At 42.0% G+C, this 17,645-nt stretch overlaps 1 protein-coding gene and 4 non-coding genes across 5 annotated transcripts in view; 3 read left to right on the top strand and 2 right to left on the bottom strand.

The window, feature by feature from the left end:
* The window catches only part of LOC132884703 (carbamoyl-phosphate synthase [ammonia], mitochondrial-like), a 31,117-nt gene extending 19,171 nt beyond the window's left edge, over window positions 1-11,946 (top strand). Inside the window, exons 3-4 of the mRNA XM_060918577.1 lie at window positions 5,928-6,085; window positions 11,917-11,946. Coding sequence (XP_060774560.1) covers window positions 5,928-6,085; window positions 11,917-11,946 — 188 coding nt within the window. The remainder of the gene's footprint in view (window positions 1-5,927; window positions 6,086-11,916) is intronic.
* On the top strand, window positions 3,951-4,032 carry trnas-gcu (transfer RNA serine (anticodon GCU)). Its single transcript has one exon. It is a non-coding gene; the product is annotated as a tRNA-Ser (tRNA).
* Window positions 11,023-11,137, top strand: LOC132895940 (U5 spliceosomal RNA). The gene has a single exon (XR_009655883.1). It is a non-coding gene; the product is annotated as a U5 spliceosomal RNA (small nuclear RNA).
* Window positions 11,947-14,377: 2,431 nt separating the features above from the next.
* Window positions 14,378-14,467, bottom strand: trnar-ucu (transfer RNA arginine (anticodon UCU)). Its single transcript is given in 2 exon segments — window positions 14,378-14,413; window positions 14,431-14,467. It is a non-coding gene; the product is annotated as a tRNA-Arg (tRNA).
* An 881-nt stretch (window positions 14,468-15,348) lies between these two features.
* On the bottom strand, window positions 15,349-15,438 carry trnar-ucu (transfer RNA arginine (anticodon UCU)). The gene is given in 2 exon segments: window positions 15,349-15,384; window positions 15,402-15,438. It is a non-coding gene; the product is annotated as a tRNA-Arg (tRNA).
* Between the last annotated feature and the right edge of the window lie 2,207 nt (window positions 15,439-17,645).

The following is a 17,645-nucleotide window of genomic DNA, read 5'->3' as shown; positions in this document are numbered from 1 at the left end:
GTCGATCGGAAGAGTTGAAGATATTCGGCGATTCTTGCGGTTTGACGACAAGAGGACCAGAGCCACCCGACTGGAAGCAGACCACTTGGCAGCCTTCCGCTACATATGGGACCTGTTCCTGGTCAACTGCAGGCAGAGATACAATCCCTGTGATTGCGTCACTGTGGATGAGCAGCTTGTGCCTTTCAGAGGGAGGACCAAGTTTCTGCAGTATATGAAGAGCAAGCCTGCAAAGTACGGAATAAAAATTTTCTGGGTGTGTGATGCAGACACACCCTATGCAATTGATGGGATGGCAGTTCAGAGCGTGAACCAATACGAAAGTTTTAAAAAAGAGTTTTAAATTGTTTACTGCTATGGCTGTTCACAGAAGAGAGTTAATGTTTTTGTTCTATTCATCGAAAGTTCATTTTCAGATGAAACACCGTGAAAAAACAATAAGTAAGCATGTAAATAAAGTGCATGAGAACATCATACAACATCATACTGTTGTCATTGTGTCATTACTGTTTCTCTCATCATTCTCTCCACTGGAGAATATGTTATCCTCTGAGATACCGCTATACGGATGAGCACACACACACACACACAAATTCAACTGTACATGTACAGACATACAAAAATAAACAAACAACAAACAAATTCACACAAAACAAACACAAACAAACATACAAAGTGGTGAATGAACATGTCAAATATCAAAATATGGCATTAACAATCAACTCTGAACAACATAAAATCAGTTTCCACTCAAAAATGCCCTAATTCCAATTGGGGTCATTTTTGACCCCACTCATGGAAGAGTGTAGGTCTGGTCGTCCATGCATCTAATGGTTTTCACCCACCACATTTATCAATGCCCAATCATTCTTACGCTGTGATTAGCAAGATACAAACGTTTCATGAATCACACGTGAACCCTGTCATTTCTACACTTTCGATTGATAAATGTGAGCTATTGCATCATCCTCGTTAGTATAGTGGACAGTATCTCCGTCTGTCACGCAGAAGCCCGGGGTTAGATTCCCTGACGGGGAGGCTTTAGCAATTTATTAACAGGGGAATGTAGTGGTTCGCACTGTCGCCTCACAGCAAGAAGGTTCTGGGTTTGAGCCCAGCAGCTGGTGGGGGCCTTTCTGTGTGGAGTTTGCGTGTTCTCCCTGTGTCAGCTCTGGTTAACCCCACAGTTCAAAGACATGTAGTTCAGTTAACATGAGGTGGTGTTGGGCTGAAGTGCCCTTTAGCATATATATATACAGTATGCATATATAAAATGTGTGTATATATATGAATGACTCACCACACTTCGTGTCAATTAAATCTTATTAATAGTAACAGATCTAGATAAATCCAGTGACTAAAGACCAAACTTTAATATGCCTAAAGTCAATGTTAATGTCAATTATGACTATTATAAATTGCCAATGGTAGACCCTCTGATGGTAATGTTCTTCTAATAATATTTTATTTCTAAGTTAGTAAAAGTACTCATCCTGTAAATGGATCATGATTTGCATATTGCAGATACTCCCATATCCTTAGCCATTTTGCACTGTTACCATTTACACTAATACAGTTTGCGCTATTTCTGCTTGTGTGGTATTGTATGTGTGTGCTTTTTTTTAAATTAATGCTTGTTTGGTTTGTGTATTTATGTTTACACCGAGGGTCTTGGAGAAACAATATTTCAATCTGTGAAAAAGCCCGTTTGCATGGCTCCGTCCTCCGTTGCACAGTTGCTCTGTTCACTAGATGAGCTCTAGTGCTCCCTTTTTAGTGAGCTCAGTCAGCAGGCTGGTAAAGTCCAAAAAATTAGGAAAAAACTCCTGTAATAGCCAGCCAGCCCCAGGAACCTTTTTGGTCTTGAGTCTTGGGCAGGCCACAATCACTGCATTCTTATCAATTTAGGGATGCACCTGCCCATGACCCAAGTGAAAGCCCAGATACTGTACTTCCACCCACCAAATTGCACACTTCCTTGGGTTTGCTGTGAGTTGTGCATATTTCAGTGATCTCAGGACTGCCCTGGGGTTTTGGAAATGCCACTGCCAATGTCCCTGTGTGCTCATGACAGGAATTGAACTATGATGCAACAGCTGGAGCACACCTCTGCAGAGCAGGGACCTAATCTGTGAGCAATGTCCACTGAGTAAGCCAGCTGGTTCACGATGTCCAGGGAAATGTGTTTGAAAATGTCAACGATGATATTCTTCACGTTCTCACTTGCTTGCTCTGGAATGCCAGACACTCGTAGATTCCATCTTCTTTAGGCATCCAGGTTGCTGCATTGTTTCTGAGGACACTGTTCTCTTTTTCTAAGATGTGGACTTTACTTTGTAAGGCGACGACTTTATTTTTCACGTCTTCTACCTGTTTCCCCATAGAATCAAGGACGTCGGTGACACTTTTAATGGAATTTGTATTATCTTTAACCATTGCCTCAAGTGACTGCAGCCATTTGAGAGAGTCTTCTTGCATCTTTTCAATTCTTTCCATTATTTTTAGCAAAAGCAAGATGGGCACAGCCTCTTTATGATCCTCGTCACTGGCACGTGTCTTCGACTTTTTGGCTGGTCGTGGTTTCGGAGTTTCTGGTAGTGGCACCAAACACTGTTCCAAGGGGGGGAATCATATACTCGAGGTTTTACTTCAACATGGTCCCAGCGCAAATCCTGGCGAGCTGGCTGTGAGGATGCCTCAGCAGTTTTCTGCTCCCCCTGCTTACTTTTCCACCCTGGAGGTGGCTCCACGGACAACACTGCTTGGATGGTCACTGGAGTTTCGGACTTGCATCATTTGTCGGAGAAAATAAAAAAACATGAGTCATCAAAGATTCACATGGGCAGCTGCGTGAAATGTTCGGCTTTTGGGAGAGTGAACATCGCTACACAACCGGATGAGGGCTGCAGGCTAGCAGTTCACCGCCACAACGATGAGGTGAGCAAGAACAGGCACATATTAAACCAGCTCATCCAATGCGTGAAATTTTGTGGAGTGTTCGAGTTAGCTCTACGAGGCAAAGACGAAACTGAGGACTCCAGTCACCGTGGTGTTTTTCTGGGTTTGGTTGACTTCGTGACTCACACACACACACACAGTCACAGAATCCGTTCACTTTTGATGTTTTCAATGTGCATTTTTATATTTGCCACACTTTGCTCTGAGAGTTAGCACTTTGGTAATATCCTTGGTAAATACCAGTAATTGCAAGATCTAAAGATCCACTCATCTATTTATTCAACTGCTATTGTTATGTTAGCCAACTATTTACAATGTTTTGTTACAGTAAATGCACTTTCCTGTTTGTCCTTAAGTTGCACAGTCTGTAAAATTCTTGCTGGTCATGGAGTTTGAAGTACAAAATCTATTTACAGAACATTCTGTAGAACAGTTGACTTGCTACCTAGGTCAATTTACTTCAGTCCTGTGGACATTTATGGTCCGTGTAGACATAACGGGGGAAAATTGCCCCCCCTGAAAAAAAATTCAGGAGCCGCCACTGTTACCAACTCCTGTCGGTTTAGTTTGTATAGTGTTATGTTCACTTCTCCTTTAGTTAGCAGGTTCACTGAATGGTTAGCTTGAGGCATAGTTGGATAACTGAATAAAATGAAAGAAAACAAGGATTAAAAAATTGTTTCTGAGCGAGGTCCTTGTAGTAGCTATTTAGTTTATCAATTAGGTTCATTCTAATCAGCCCTTAAGCATATTTAGCAATTCAGCACATTAGGTTTTGTTCTTCATGTTGCGGAGCTCCACAAATCACATATTACACTGATGCCATCTTGGCTGCCCCCTGTTGCTCTATGTAGTTTTCATAACAGGCTTATTAAATAAATATACAGCAATAATGTTCCAAAAAATATTTTAATGAGTCTGAGTTTTGACTTTGACAGAGTTACTAACACACCAATGATCATTGCATCATACAAAATAAATGAACACATACAGGTAAGGTGGCCGAGAGGTTAAGGCGATGGACTGCTAATCCATTGTGCTCTGCATGCGTGGGTTCGAATCCCACCCTTGTCGTGTGCCTGCTCTTTTGGATGGCATGGTGGCGTAGTGGTTAGCATGGTCGCCTCACAGCAAGAAGGTTCCGGGTTCGCGAGGGCCTTTCTGTGTGCATGTTCTCCCTGTGTCTGCGTGGGTTTCCTCTGGATGCTCTGGTTTCCCCCACAATCCAAAGAAGGTTGAAAGCTAACCTTCACAGCTCATCAGAGGAGCATATCAGCAGAAAAGTAGTGTGGAGTTAGTTGATTAGGTAATTGTTACAAACAGTGCCAAGGTTGTGGGTTTAATCCAAATAGTGGCTGTTTTCACAGATGCATGGGCGCTGCTGGGGGGGGAAAGGTTAGAACAATTCTAGGGGCCCAGCACTGCCATGGGGCCCTTTAAGGGGCTGATAATATGATTTTAATAAGACTTTTGAAATAACAACAATGCAATATTCCATCTGGTAAAATGAGCTAATTGAACAAGGTTGTCTATTTCTTGAGTTCTTCAACATATTGTCATTTAACCCTCCCCCTTTTGCGAAATGGTATGGTCCAGTTCTGGTAGAAGCGCGATGCGTTAAATCTGTGTGCTGATCAGTGCAACGCTACTTGCTGCTGTGTCGCAGTGCAGCAGCCAGCCAGCCAGCCAGCAGTGGACTGCGTACAGTCTATGATTGCTAAATATGAAGCGTGACTGTCAAAAACGTAAAGAAAGGCAGCTGAAAGCTGAGAGGGACCGGAGAGGCAGGCAACTGGTCACTCAGTTTTTTCCAAAGAAAGGTAGCTATCGCTCACGTGTTCAAAATATCAGTGAATGGTAAATGAACAGTATGAACGTGGTTGGATTAGCCTATCAAGAGAACACTTTTACAGTTTGTACAGTGACATTTTTTCCATTTTAATAACTGAACTGACTTGTGTGATAAACAAGATGAAATATTACGTTATGCTGGTGCTAATAACTAGTGCTAATAACCAGTTTCATAACTAATGGGGTGCCCTAAATAGGCACAGATTCAGCCTCAGGGGGACCTCCGCCCTACCAAACCACTGAACCCCCCTTTGGAGAAGGAGGTAAGAAGCAATACAACCCATAAATGCTTTAGGATTGAAGTTTTTAATGACCGAGCTCCATATACAGTTTGCTAGATTAAAGTGTTGCTAATAACGGACACCAGTCAAGTGTTTGACATGGTTATGTGTGTGGAATGTTCACACGTTCTAAACCATTGGTTTCAAATTGAGGAGCTGGAGAAAGCGCAGCACACATAAAAGAGGGATAGAGGTTACAACATATGAAGAAATACGTACGAAATACTCCGTGTCACTTTGAAATAAATTTATAATAAGATGTTTCCTGTCTTTTATGGGTAACATTTGTAAGGCTACTGAGTATGGTGTTCATCACAAACTCAAGGTCCATGGGCTATCAAAAGTCAAATAATGACAATAGTGCAATTGTGACAAGGGTGGGCAAAGTTGGGGGGCCCACAATTCTAATCTTTCATGGGGCCCAAAATTTCTGGGGCAAAATTTCTGGAGCAGCTTGCCTGCGACCCTGTAGAACAGGATAAAGCAGCTTGAGATGAGATGAGACAAGTCTATTTGAAAAAATTAAATAAAAACTGTTTTGCAAACTTAATTCCACATACAGTACCATTTAAAAAAATAATTCTCATCTCGATGTCAATAATTGTGGAACGGTGTCAATAACTATGGAATGGTGTCACATCATCTGACCCGCTAAGTAATCGGGAATCAACTTATTTTTTTTTCAGTGGAAGTTTGAGTGACTATTAATGCACAATTTACGTATTGAAAGTCTCTTCTACTTTTGCAATGGCCAAAAGATCATTAAGGTGTCAATGATTGTAGCTGCAGCTCTACTTCTGGATACTTAAACTTACAACCTACGATACCCTGTGGTAGGAGTGGTGCTGTTTCAGATTGGCGTGCTGCAGCAGTACGGTGTGAAGGTTTTGGGCACACCTGTAGAGTCCATCATCGCCACAGAGGACAGACAGCTGATTGCTGACAAGCTGAAGGAGACCGATGAGAGGCTCGCCCCCAGTGTGGCTGTGGAGTCGGTGAGCCCTGCTCTTCTCTCGTTACACTCCACACGTGTATATCCAATATCCAGCACACGATATTCCCAGTCACCCGCTTTTAAAGGCCTATATAGATCAAATGGGTGTGCTTTTATACGAATGTTTGCATGTGTAACATTATTTATGATAATATTTACTTGGCATGTAATGATATATTGCAATGATAAATCGTGATACATATTTATGATGATTTGAATAAATGAATTACAAAACAATATCAACTGTGAGCTACTGCTCACTTACGTATCCCCTCGCTCTCGCTTATATCAGAATACAAGCAATTGAAGGAATATGACACTTATTATGAATGTTGACTTCAACAAATAATTAACCCTGACAAGTAAGTAAAGAGCAGTGTTCTCCCCAGGTATTTCAAATAGCATCCTGGTAAACTGTCATTTTGAAATAGCATTTTGCTTCTTGAAATGGCATCTAAATCCACCGTATATATTTCATAAATACATTCAGTCGGTAAACAGATAGTCGATGTGCGACAGACCTGAAAACGGCATACACAGTATAGAACCCCAAGCTGAAGTTCGGTACCAAATATCAAGCACAGCGGTCTCAAAATTAGCCAGTCACCGGCGGCAAATCGCCGTCTGTGGCTTGTTATGCCACTGGCTATTGTCAGTCGAGTCACAAAATTTAATATTAAATATTTCTGACGGCAAAATAAGTTGTGAATATAAATTACATCCACTATGTCATGTATGTCCGTTGCCGCGTCAACTTTGTTTACATCCTCGACATGAGTGCAGCCATTACTGCCTCTTGTGCCATATGTAAGCCATACTCTGATTGGCTTAGTGTTCCATGGACTGTGAATGGTTCATACCATCATGTGACTCACAAATGGCGACGAAGAGAGTTGCAAGCGGCTCCATGCTGGATGCGTGGCTAAAAAGGTCTAGAGGGAAAGGTAAGTACGTTTTGAACGCAAATTTATTCTGTCATTGTGTTGATATAGAAAAATAAATACGTCTTAGTCCACGGTTTCTCAACCTTGCTTAAGACATTATAATCGCAGATCGTAAAGTTGACTCTGCGTTTTACAGCTGCTCGAAAAAACAAACTGCGTGCGTAACAACGCTAATCAAGCTTAAGCTAGACGACCCGCCTCAAATACCTGTCCCGGGTAAATGTTATCCCAATTTTAGATGACCTGTTCCAAACCATCCCGCCCCATGAAAAATTCGTACTTGCATCTCTCTCTCTCTCTCTCTCATATATATATATATATATATATATATATATATATATATTTCTTCATCTGTATTCAAGATTTCACCATATTCTTCAATAGTATTAGAGAATCTGGAGAAACTTGTCACCTTAGCTTAGTCAAAGTGCACATCAGACTTAAAATTATTATATCATCCATATGTGGATTTCAATCGGACTACTTTTTATGTGTTTGTTTGCAAATATTTCTGAAATTTGATAAAATGACTGAGGTATGGTTTCATATTTCAGGTTTCCAAATGGTATTGATTACCCTTTATTTTCACCGTTAAAAGTTACCAGAGGCCACCATTTCTCAGTGCATTTCATAAAATTTTCCGTGCCCAAAGGGGGGCGCACCCCCCTTTGAAACCCCCCTGCACGCTTTGTGTGCATTATGTCTGCCACTGGCAGACATTTTACGATTTTGCACCCTGCTGTAAATTATTTGTACCCTGCTATTCTCCCAAACTTTGAAGCCCCTGCAAGCAGTTGTGATTTGTAGTTGCTGAGAAAAGTGTTTCGAAAATTTTCTGAATCCACCCTATATGTTTCGTAAATACATTCAGTTGGTAAACAGGAAGTCGATGTGGGACAGACCTGAAAACGGTATACACAGTATAGAACCCCAAGCTGAAGTTTGGTACTAAGTGGCTATGATTTGTGGTTGCTGAGAAAAAGGGTGTTTTGGATGGACGGAGAGACAGACGGACGGACAGAGGTAAACCAGTATATCCCCACTTCTTTGGAGTGGGGGTATAAAAAAATGAATTGTAATTATCAGGCTGTGTAATCACTAAGATAGATAGATAGATAGCTCCCAAGCTGGGAATTTGTTTTGTTGCAGCAGCAAGTTATCAAACATATGAAAAGAAAAAGACACACTGTGCAACATAAAATAGAATTAAAAAAAAGAACAAGCTGACTTTACAGATACAGATAAAAATGTAACAATTAAAAAAACCTATATATGCGCTTTGTACATGTGACTGTGCATTAATAGTGCTAAAATCAAGAATTGTGATAAATGAAGATAAAAACTGTGCAAAAGTGTCAGTATTGAATGGAAGACAAATAAATAAAAACAAATCAACTCTAACAGTGCAAATGACTAATGACAGTAAACCCAAAATTATACCTGTTCAGGTAGCTTTTTTTTGCCATGACCCAGATTCAAACGAGGGTTGCTGCAGCCACAACGCAGAGTACTAACCACTATATAATCATGGCAAACTACTCAGGTAATCAGACACTTGCTTGCAAGACCATACCACTCATGATTTTCAAGTTCTGCTCCGGAAACAAAACCTCCCCCTCAGACTAACCTGAGAAACTAAGTCTGAAATTGTTTCCATGGAAACATGAAAAATTAAAATTTCTCAAATTTCTTAGTATGAAAAGGCACATCTACATCACCTTCTTAATATGTATACCAAGTTTCAAATCCGTATCATGAATAGTTTTGGATATATGGTCCGGAAACAAACATTGCTCTTAGAAACTAAGTCAAAATCTATTTATGTAAAAATTTGAAAAATACTTGAGAAAGTAGCCAGAATGTACAGTCCACAGCCCACTCTACGATTGACACACTGCATTATTTAAAATGTGTGTCCTTTTTTTGTGAGGCAAATCGTAAACAGAAGCTAACTGCAGTTAGGAACTAAAGTTGTGAGTGATGTTCCAGTAGGGTCTGTGGGCTGTTTTCTGTTTCCACTGACAAAGAACTGACTCTGGGGCCAGAAAAAACGGTTCCAGGCTAGCACCAACTCTCTGCTGGGCCAGAGGAAAGAACTGCTTACGTCAGCGGGGGGGCAGAGTTGTTAAGATCAACAACAATAACAAGACCGCGAAAGATCGCCATTTTTAAGCGACGAGAAGCAGCAGCTGTACAAACGCAAAGTCATCCATTATTATTATTGTTGTTGTTGCTGCTGCTGCTTCTTCCGTGTTGTTTTTGCTTCGATATTCACGCCAAGGTTTATGCAAACGTAGCAACGTAACTGACGTATACAGTGATGTAACTGACGTATACAGCGACGTAATGATGTGGCTTCCCTTAGCACCGCGAGCTATGGAAAAGCAAACTGGTTCTCAGCTGGCTCGCGAGTTGAACGAGTTGTGAACCAGCACCAGCACTGGCCCCGAACAAGCCCTGGAACTGATTTGGTGGAAAAGGGGTAACAGAAAGGCCCCCACCAGCCTCGAACCCAGAACCTTTTTGCTGTGAGGCGACAGTGCAAACCACTACATCCCCCTGCTGCTTAAGTTAATAAATTTTTAAAGCCTCCCCGTCAGGGAATCGAACCACAGTCTTCCACATGACAGGCAGAGATACTGTCCACTATACTAATGAGGATGACACAATAATCCTCATTTATCAATCTAATGTAGAAACCAGCGCAGATCAAAGTGCAGAATTCACCATATGACAGGTCTCACGTGTGATTCATGAAACGTTTGTATCTTGCCAGTCACAGTGTAAGAATGATTGGGCATTGATAAATGTAGTGGATGAAAACCATTGTCATTTAAATATCACAATCCTAAATATTATCGGTGTAGAGGCCTTGCTCCTTGACTTTACGACATGGAGAAGCGTAATATGGTCAAGAAGAGAAACTTATCTGCCCTCAGAATAGAAGCTTCAACATCACAAATCCAATGGAATAAATTATTTCTATTTGGCAGCCTGAACAGTAGCATCGCAGGAACGCAGGAAAATGTGGTATGGAAAGCACTTAGGTGGAGTAAAAATGTTGTGTGTTATTCCTCACCTCATGCTTATGGAATGGAATGTTCAACAAACTCATCAGACTGGTCAGGTCTCCTATATTACAGTGTCATATATAATCACATACAGACCCAGTCTACCATAGAAACAATATAAGCAGCCGTTCGCCAATGAAAATAAATTTCTAGAGATAACAAATAGTATTAGCTTAAAGTTTAGAGGCATCTATGATCTAATAATGATGCTCTCAATTTTATAAAATTAAACTTTGCCTTAGGATGTAGCACAAGCGAATATTTTTGCCTCGAGCCCCAGGAAAAAGTTGTCAATAATTATTTCGGTTTTCAGTCCGGTGATCAGAATATTTTTAAAGAAATATTGCTGCTGGCTCATCCAAGTGTAATACTTCATTGAAATGTGTTTTGAGTTGTTTATTTGTATGTTGGTCACATTTGGCTTGTGTTTCTAAACTTATACTTTTGTAATGTCAGGGTTCAAAGCTCACATAGCTGCAGTCACGTGACCGCGCCTTTTGATATGACTTAGCGTTCCGACTGATTCACAAATCACAACAAAGGAAGGAGGACAAGGACAGAGACTGAAGATCTTAATTCATTTACTTAAAGAAAATAGAAATATTTACTAAATGAATGTATGGTGTGAGTAAGGCAATTAATCAGTAGTGTTAGACAGTGCAAGCATGTGATGATAGTGTAGTGAAGAGCTGTAACATGAAAGAAAAAACAAATATAAAACAAAGCCACAACAAATAACCAAACCAAGACAGCAGGTGATGAGCTCCAAGCCCCCACCACTTCCCAAAGGCTCCTCCTTTTAAAGGAGATCCCAGGTGTTTCTGTAATGAGCTCCTCAGCCACAACTCCAAGCATCACAGCGGCAGCGCTGAGAGTCTCCCAGCCTCCAATCCAGTGTCACTAACCTGATCCAGTGTTCAGTGCAGCTCAGGTTTCTCTTCACTAACGTGGAAATCTTTCACCTTTTACTAAAGATTTCCGGGGAGAGGGATGTTAATGAGCTCAGCTTATTTTTGCAGGCTTTGCTCTGGTAGAGCTGGACATGTTTCATGGTCAAATGTTAGAAATATCAAGCCTTTTGCATGGAAACCACACACACACACGGTGACGTCTCTCTTCAAAAGGATCCAGCTGTTGGGGGCGGGGTCTAGCTGTGTTTACCTTTCTGTTACCTTTCTTACCTTTCTACCCAATCAGAGTTCAGTGCTATTTGGTTTGAAGAATTCTCTGCGATTCCAGAAAAGGTTAAAATTGTCTATGAAGTTTATACCAAATAAAAAATAAGTTTTTCCAAGCCAGGTGTTAAGACTGAAGAGTCTAGTAAATGCAAAGCTTCCCCTTGCAGGGAGTGGGCCACTGATAAAAGATTGTATTCTAATCTTATAGAGATCAGAAAAAAGTTTTCTGAAATCATTTTGGACAAACAGCTGTTCTCTGAAAACATAATTTGCTCCCACATGCACAACAATACGTTTGATAGTTTTATGCTCGGACATGAGTTTCAAAATGCTGTCTTTGGTGTCAGAGATGGATACATTTGGAAGGCAGCAAATAATCAGTGTTGGGAGTAACGCGTTACAAAAGTAACGAATTACTGTAATGCATTGCTTTTTGCAGTAACGCGGTAATGTAAGGCATTACAGAAAAAATTTGGTAATATTTTACTCAGTACAAATGTCAGTAATGTGTGTTACAATGCATTTTTAACCTGGAATAAAGTGGTGGGTTTTTTTTCCTTCAAACAAATTCGCCAAAATCACGCGAGATCAGCAGAGGTGAAACGTCCGCGCAAAATGTTTCACTTCCTTTTCCTTTAGGTTACTCAGACAGGAGCGAGAGATGAGTGAACCTGCAGCTGATCTAATGTCGGATAGCACATTCTCCAGATGGGCATACGCCCATTACTTTAAGTTTGTGAAAAATAAGGATATGAAGAACATCGTAGTCAGATGCACTTTGTGTGCTAAACCTAAAGAACTGTCCACTTCCCGAAATAGCACCAGTAACTTAACTAAATGGGGGCGGCACGGTGGTGTAGTGGTTAGCGCTGTCGCCTCACAGCAAGAAGGTCCGGGTTCAAGCCCCATGGCTGGCGAGGGCCTTTCTGTGCAGAGTTTGCATGTTGTCCACGTGGGTTTCCTCCGGGTGCTCCAGTTTCCCCCACAGTCCAAAGACATGCAAGTTAGGTTAACTGGTGACTCTAAATTGACGGTAGGTGTGAATGGTTGTCTGTGTCTATGCGTCAGCCCTGTGATGACCTGGCGACTTGTCCAGGGTGTACCCCGCCTTTCGCCCGTAGTCAGCTGGGATAGGCTCCAGCTTGCCTGCGACCCTGTAGAAGGATAAAGCTGCTAGAGATAATGAGATGAGATGAGAATTTAACTAAACATTTACAGAGGTGCCACAGTAACATGAAGGAAGCAAGCGGAGGATGAGAGTGGTGATAAAATCACAAAGCAGCCAAAATTAACGTTCTCCCGCTCTGAGATGCTCCTTCAGACTCAGGAGGTTAGGAGACTTGTGGTGGAGTATTTTGTTGAAGATATGCTGACAGTTTGTTTACATTTTTCCTACGGAAGCCGCGAGAGACCCTTCATATAATCTTTTTTTATTCACCTTGTTATCCCGAGATACTGTATCCGAGTATCCGAGAAACTGACCAGTGTTTTTGGTTCTTAAAAAAAAATGTAATTTTCTCAACCTCATGCTTTTTCCATGCATATCTCATAGTCTTCTTGCCCGAAGTTTCCTAGCACTACATAGTCCAAAATTATAATTGTGTCACCAGGAACTTACGAATATGTGCAGCATGATAAGAATCCTTTAGAGTTTTAGCTGTAGTCTTTTTTTATATCAACTGGCTCACTGATAGAGAATTGAGCAGAACTGTTTTGAAGAAACAGTGAGAACTCACAAGCAATGAATGATACAGGCACCACTTTTCCTCAGTCCCAATATCTCAGCTCACAACTCTCTACCTTCAGAAGGAAGGTCAAAGGCCCCAGTGAGAATTGAAATCATCACCCCTGGTTTACAAGACCAGTGCTCTAAACAGGCACCTATCTATTGTAGAATCAGCCCAAAGCAGAACCTTGAGGACCCTTTGCTGATCCTCGAATACCACTTGTCCACCAAATCACCACTTTTCCACTGAGTGCTGGTTCTGAGCTGGTGCCTAATCTTGAGCCAGTTCTTGAAGTTTCCACAGCCAAAGAAACAGCTCTCAGCCAGGAAAACTGGTCACAGTGTGCCACCAAATCCTTGCTGGTTTAGAACCAAGAACTGCTTATATCAGTGGCTAGGACTTGTTTTGCTGGGAAACAATCTTGAAGGAGTTTTTTTTTTTTTGGAACAACATTTAAGGGTTCATCTCTGAGAAACAACCAAAAACTCCACGAGATGACATGAGGAAGAAACCTTGAGAACAACCAGACTCAAAAGAGAACCCATCCTCATCTGGGTCACACCAGATGGTGAGATTATAAATAAGTTCCCTTCAATAACTTTGTGCCACATTGCCAAAATTTGCAACAGACCCCTTGCACCGATGTCACACTTACATTCGCAACCGTTACTGCCCTTGTCCTGGGGGACAAGCGAGCTTTGTTTACATACTGAAGGCAAGCGATATTGAAGATGTCAAACATCTTCACGGAAGGAATCGGTCTTGCACCGACAGAAGACTTTTGTCTCAGGCACTGCTGGGATACCATGGCTCCTATTTACTGGCAGTCCCTTTTGGGCCAGATTTATCATCTTGGCATGGCTTTTCATCTCACGCTCTTCCACAATTATGGGTGGCATACTGCTTGCCTGTACTTCTTGATTGTAGAGGTGCATTTTTGTCAGCAATTGAAAGAAACCTTCAAGAGAGTCTCAAGAGCAAAGACCTGTGGCAGGACCTGAATCGGCAAGCCTTTAAATGCAACAAGCCTTCTCTGTGAGCAACTGAAATCAACATTCAGTAGAGTCTTGCATCAGGTGCTGCTGGGTTTTCTCCCACATGGAGAACGCAAGTGTGGGCTTTGGAGGTGTAAGCACAAATTATGGCAGGAGTGAATGTCATGAGTCTTGTGAGGAACTGGAATTTCAGGTACAGCTTCCTTTTGGGCAAATTCATAGGAAGAAGTGGAACATGGTGATATTTCTGTTTGACTGGGGTCAGGAAAGAATTGCATCTCAGATGGAAAAGAGGGAATGGCCATATCCAAAGGATTTCGCCTCGGTCGACGATTTCGGTTGGAAAAAGCTTCCCTGCAGAGTGTATGCAAAAGGAAATGACTCTGGTGGGACTTGAACCCACAACCTTTGAATGGCTTCTCTGATGACCCTAGAAGTCCAACACGCTATCCATTGCGCCACAGAGCCCATTTTGCCCTACCTTCATGGTGTTCCCTCTCAGATTCTTTCAAATTCCTGGCTGGCCTCACGTTTCCTGTTCTGTTCCAGGGACAAGTCCTTTTCTCGTCATAACAGATGAAATGAACATGCAGTAAACCTCAAAACCAATGAACTCTGGGAGGATCTCAAGCCACAAGCATCAGCACAAGGCCTGCAATTCAACATCCAGTATGCCACCATGCCGTCTTCGCTCGTTTTTCAGCTCAGAAAGTAAGATGGGCACAGAAGGAATTGGTCTTGCACTGACAGAAGACTTTTGTCTCAGGCACTGCTGGGATACCATGGCTCCTGTTTACTGGCAGTCCCTATTGGGCCAGTTTTATCATCTTGGCATGGCTTTTCATCTCACGCTCTTCCACAATTATGGGTGGCATACTGCTTGCCTGTACTTCTTGATTGTAGAGGTGCATTTTTGTCAGCAATTGAAAGAAACCTTCAAGAGAGTCTCGAGAGCAAAGACCTGTGGCAGGACCTGAATCGGCAAGCCTTTAAATGCAACGAGCCTTCTCTGTGAGCAACTGAAATCAACATTCAGTAGAGTCTTGCATCAGGTGCTGCTGGGTTTTCTCCCACATGGAGAACGCAAGTGTGGGCTTTGGAGGTGTAAGCACAAATTATGGCAGGAGTGAATGTCATGAGTATTGTGAGGAACTGGAATTTCAGGTACAGCTTCCTTTTGGGCAAATTCATAGGAAGAAGTGGAACATGGTGATATTTCTGTTTGACTAGGGTCAGGAAAGAATTGCATCTCAGATGGAAAAGAGGGAATGGCCATATCCAAAGGATTTCGCCTCGGTCGATGATTTCAGTTGGAAAAAGCTTCCCTGCAGAGTGTATGCAAAAGGAAATGACTCTGGTGGGACTTAAACCCACAACCTTTGAATGGCTTCGCCGATGACCTTAGAAGTTCAACACGCTATCCTTTGCGCCACAGAGCCCATTTTGCCCTGCCTTTGTGGTGTTTCCTCTCAGATTCTTTCAAATTCCTGGCTGGCCTCACGTTTCCTGTTCTGTTCCAGGGACAAGTCCTTTTCTCGTCATAACAGATGAAATGAACATGCAGTAAACCTCAAAACCAATGAACTCTGGGAGGATCTCAAGCCACAAGCATCAGCACAAGGCCTGCAATTCAACATCCAGTATGCCACCATGCCGTCTTCGCTCGTTTTTCAGCTCAGAAAGTAAGATGGGCACGGAAGGAATTGGTCTTGCACTGACAGAAGACTTTTGTCTCAGGCACTGCTGGGATACCATGGCTCCTGTTTACTGGCAGTCCCTATTGGGCCAGTTTTATCATCTTGGCATGGCTTTTCATCTCACGCTCTTCCACAATTATGGGTGGCATACTGCTTGCCTGTACTTCTTGATTGTAGAGGTGCATTTTTGTCAGCAATTGAAAGAAACCTTCAAGAGAGTCTCGAGAGCAAAGACCTGTGGCAGGACCTGAATCGGCAAGCCTTTAAATGCAACAAGCCTTCTCTGTGAGCAACTGAAATCAACATTCAGTAGAGTCTTGCATCAGGTGCTGCTGGGTTTTCTCCCACATGGAGAACGCAAGTGTGGGCTTTGGAGGTGTAAGCACAAATTATGGCAGGAGTGAATGTCATGAGTCTTGTGAGGAACTGGAATTTCAGGTACAGCTTCCTTTTGGGCAAATTCATAGGAAGAAGTGGAACATGGTGATATTTCTGTTTGACTGGGGTCAGGAAAGAATTGCATCTCAGATGGAAAAGAGGGAATGGCCATATCCAAAGGATTTCGCCTCAGGTCGACGATTTCGTTTGGAAGAAGCTTCCCTGCAGAGCGTATGCAAAAGGAAACGACTCTGGTGGGACTTAAACCCACAACCTTTGAATGGCTTCACCAATGACCTTAGAAGTTCAACACGCTATCCTTTGCGCCACAGAGCCCATTTTGCCCTGCCTTTGTGGTGTTTCCTCTCAGATTCTTTCAAATTCCTGGCTGGCCTCACATTTCCTGTTCTGTTCCAGTGCAAATCATAAAGGTGAGAGAGGACAGCCCTGACGAGTACCTCTACTCGAGGGGAAGATATCTGATACTGAACCATTTATGAAAACCCTCGCAGCTGGGGACCTATACAGCACCTTGATCCACTCAACAAAACTGGAGTCCAAACCATACCTGTTCAAAACATCAAATAGATACTCCCACCTGATCAAATGCTTTTTCAGCATCCAGTGACACAGCAACAACCTTGCTTTTTTGTCATTTGCGTTAATTGTATAACATTTAGAAGCCATCAGACACTGGAGTGTGAGTTCCTACCCCTGATGAATCCTGTCTGGTCCAGTCTCACTCAAATGGGCAACACTTCTTTCAAACTTCTAGCCAGAAGCGTAGACAAAATTTTACAATCAACCCCAAGCAAGCTTATTGGTCTATAGAATGTACAAAGATCAGGAGATTTATCTTTCTTTAAAATCAGAGAAATATGGGTGAGATTTAAAGTTGGTGGGAGTGTGCCCCTCCTAAATGATTCCATAAACATGTTAGTTAAGTGCCCCACTTCAAACTTTGCCATCTTTTTATAAAATTCAGGTCCAAACCCATCAGGGCCTGGTGCTTTCCCACTCTGTAGGGATTTAATGGCCTCCAAGACTTCCTAGGCTGTGACTGGCCTACACAGACCTTTTCTGCTTTCTTCAGATAGGGTAGGGAGATTAATTCTGTCAAAAAAAAAATCCTTAGAATTGATATGTTTTGACACTCAGATGAGTATAGCTTGAGCTAGATGAGCAAGTAGCCAGATGGATTTATTCCCAGATTCAAACAGTCTGTGCCTGGCATAAAATATTGCTGATTCTGCTTTTTGAGTTAGCAGTTGATCTAAAGCAGATCTGGCTGCTTCTAATTTCTTCAACACAGAACTGGAGAAAGACACTTTAAAATCTCTTTCCAAGATAACAATGTCTCGATCAAGCTCCAACTGTTTTGCTAATATGTTCTTCCTCTTCACAGTTGTGTAAAAAATGATAGACCCTTTGAGGAAGGCCTTGTCTGTTTCCCATAAGGTCAAGGCTGAAACCTCAGGTGAATCATTTGTAGAAATAAAAAGTTCCCATTGATTTCCTAAATATGTCAAAAATGCAGGATTGCTAAGAAGAGATGGATTTAAACGCCAATG

The sequence above is a fragment of the Neoarius graeffei genome, chromosome 1, assembly GCF_027579695.1.
Source record: "Neoarius graeffei isolate fNeoGra1 chromosome 1, fNeoGra1.pri, whole genome shotgun sequence".
NCBI lineage: Eukaryota > Metazoa > Chordata > Actinopteri > Siluriformes > Ariidae > Neoarius > Neoarius graeffei.
The sequence above is the reverse complement of the archived record's forward strand: the minus strand, read 5'-3'. Positions and strand labels throughout refer to the sequence as shown.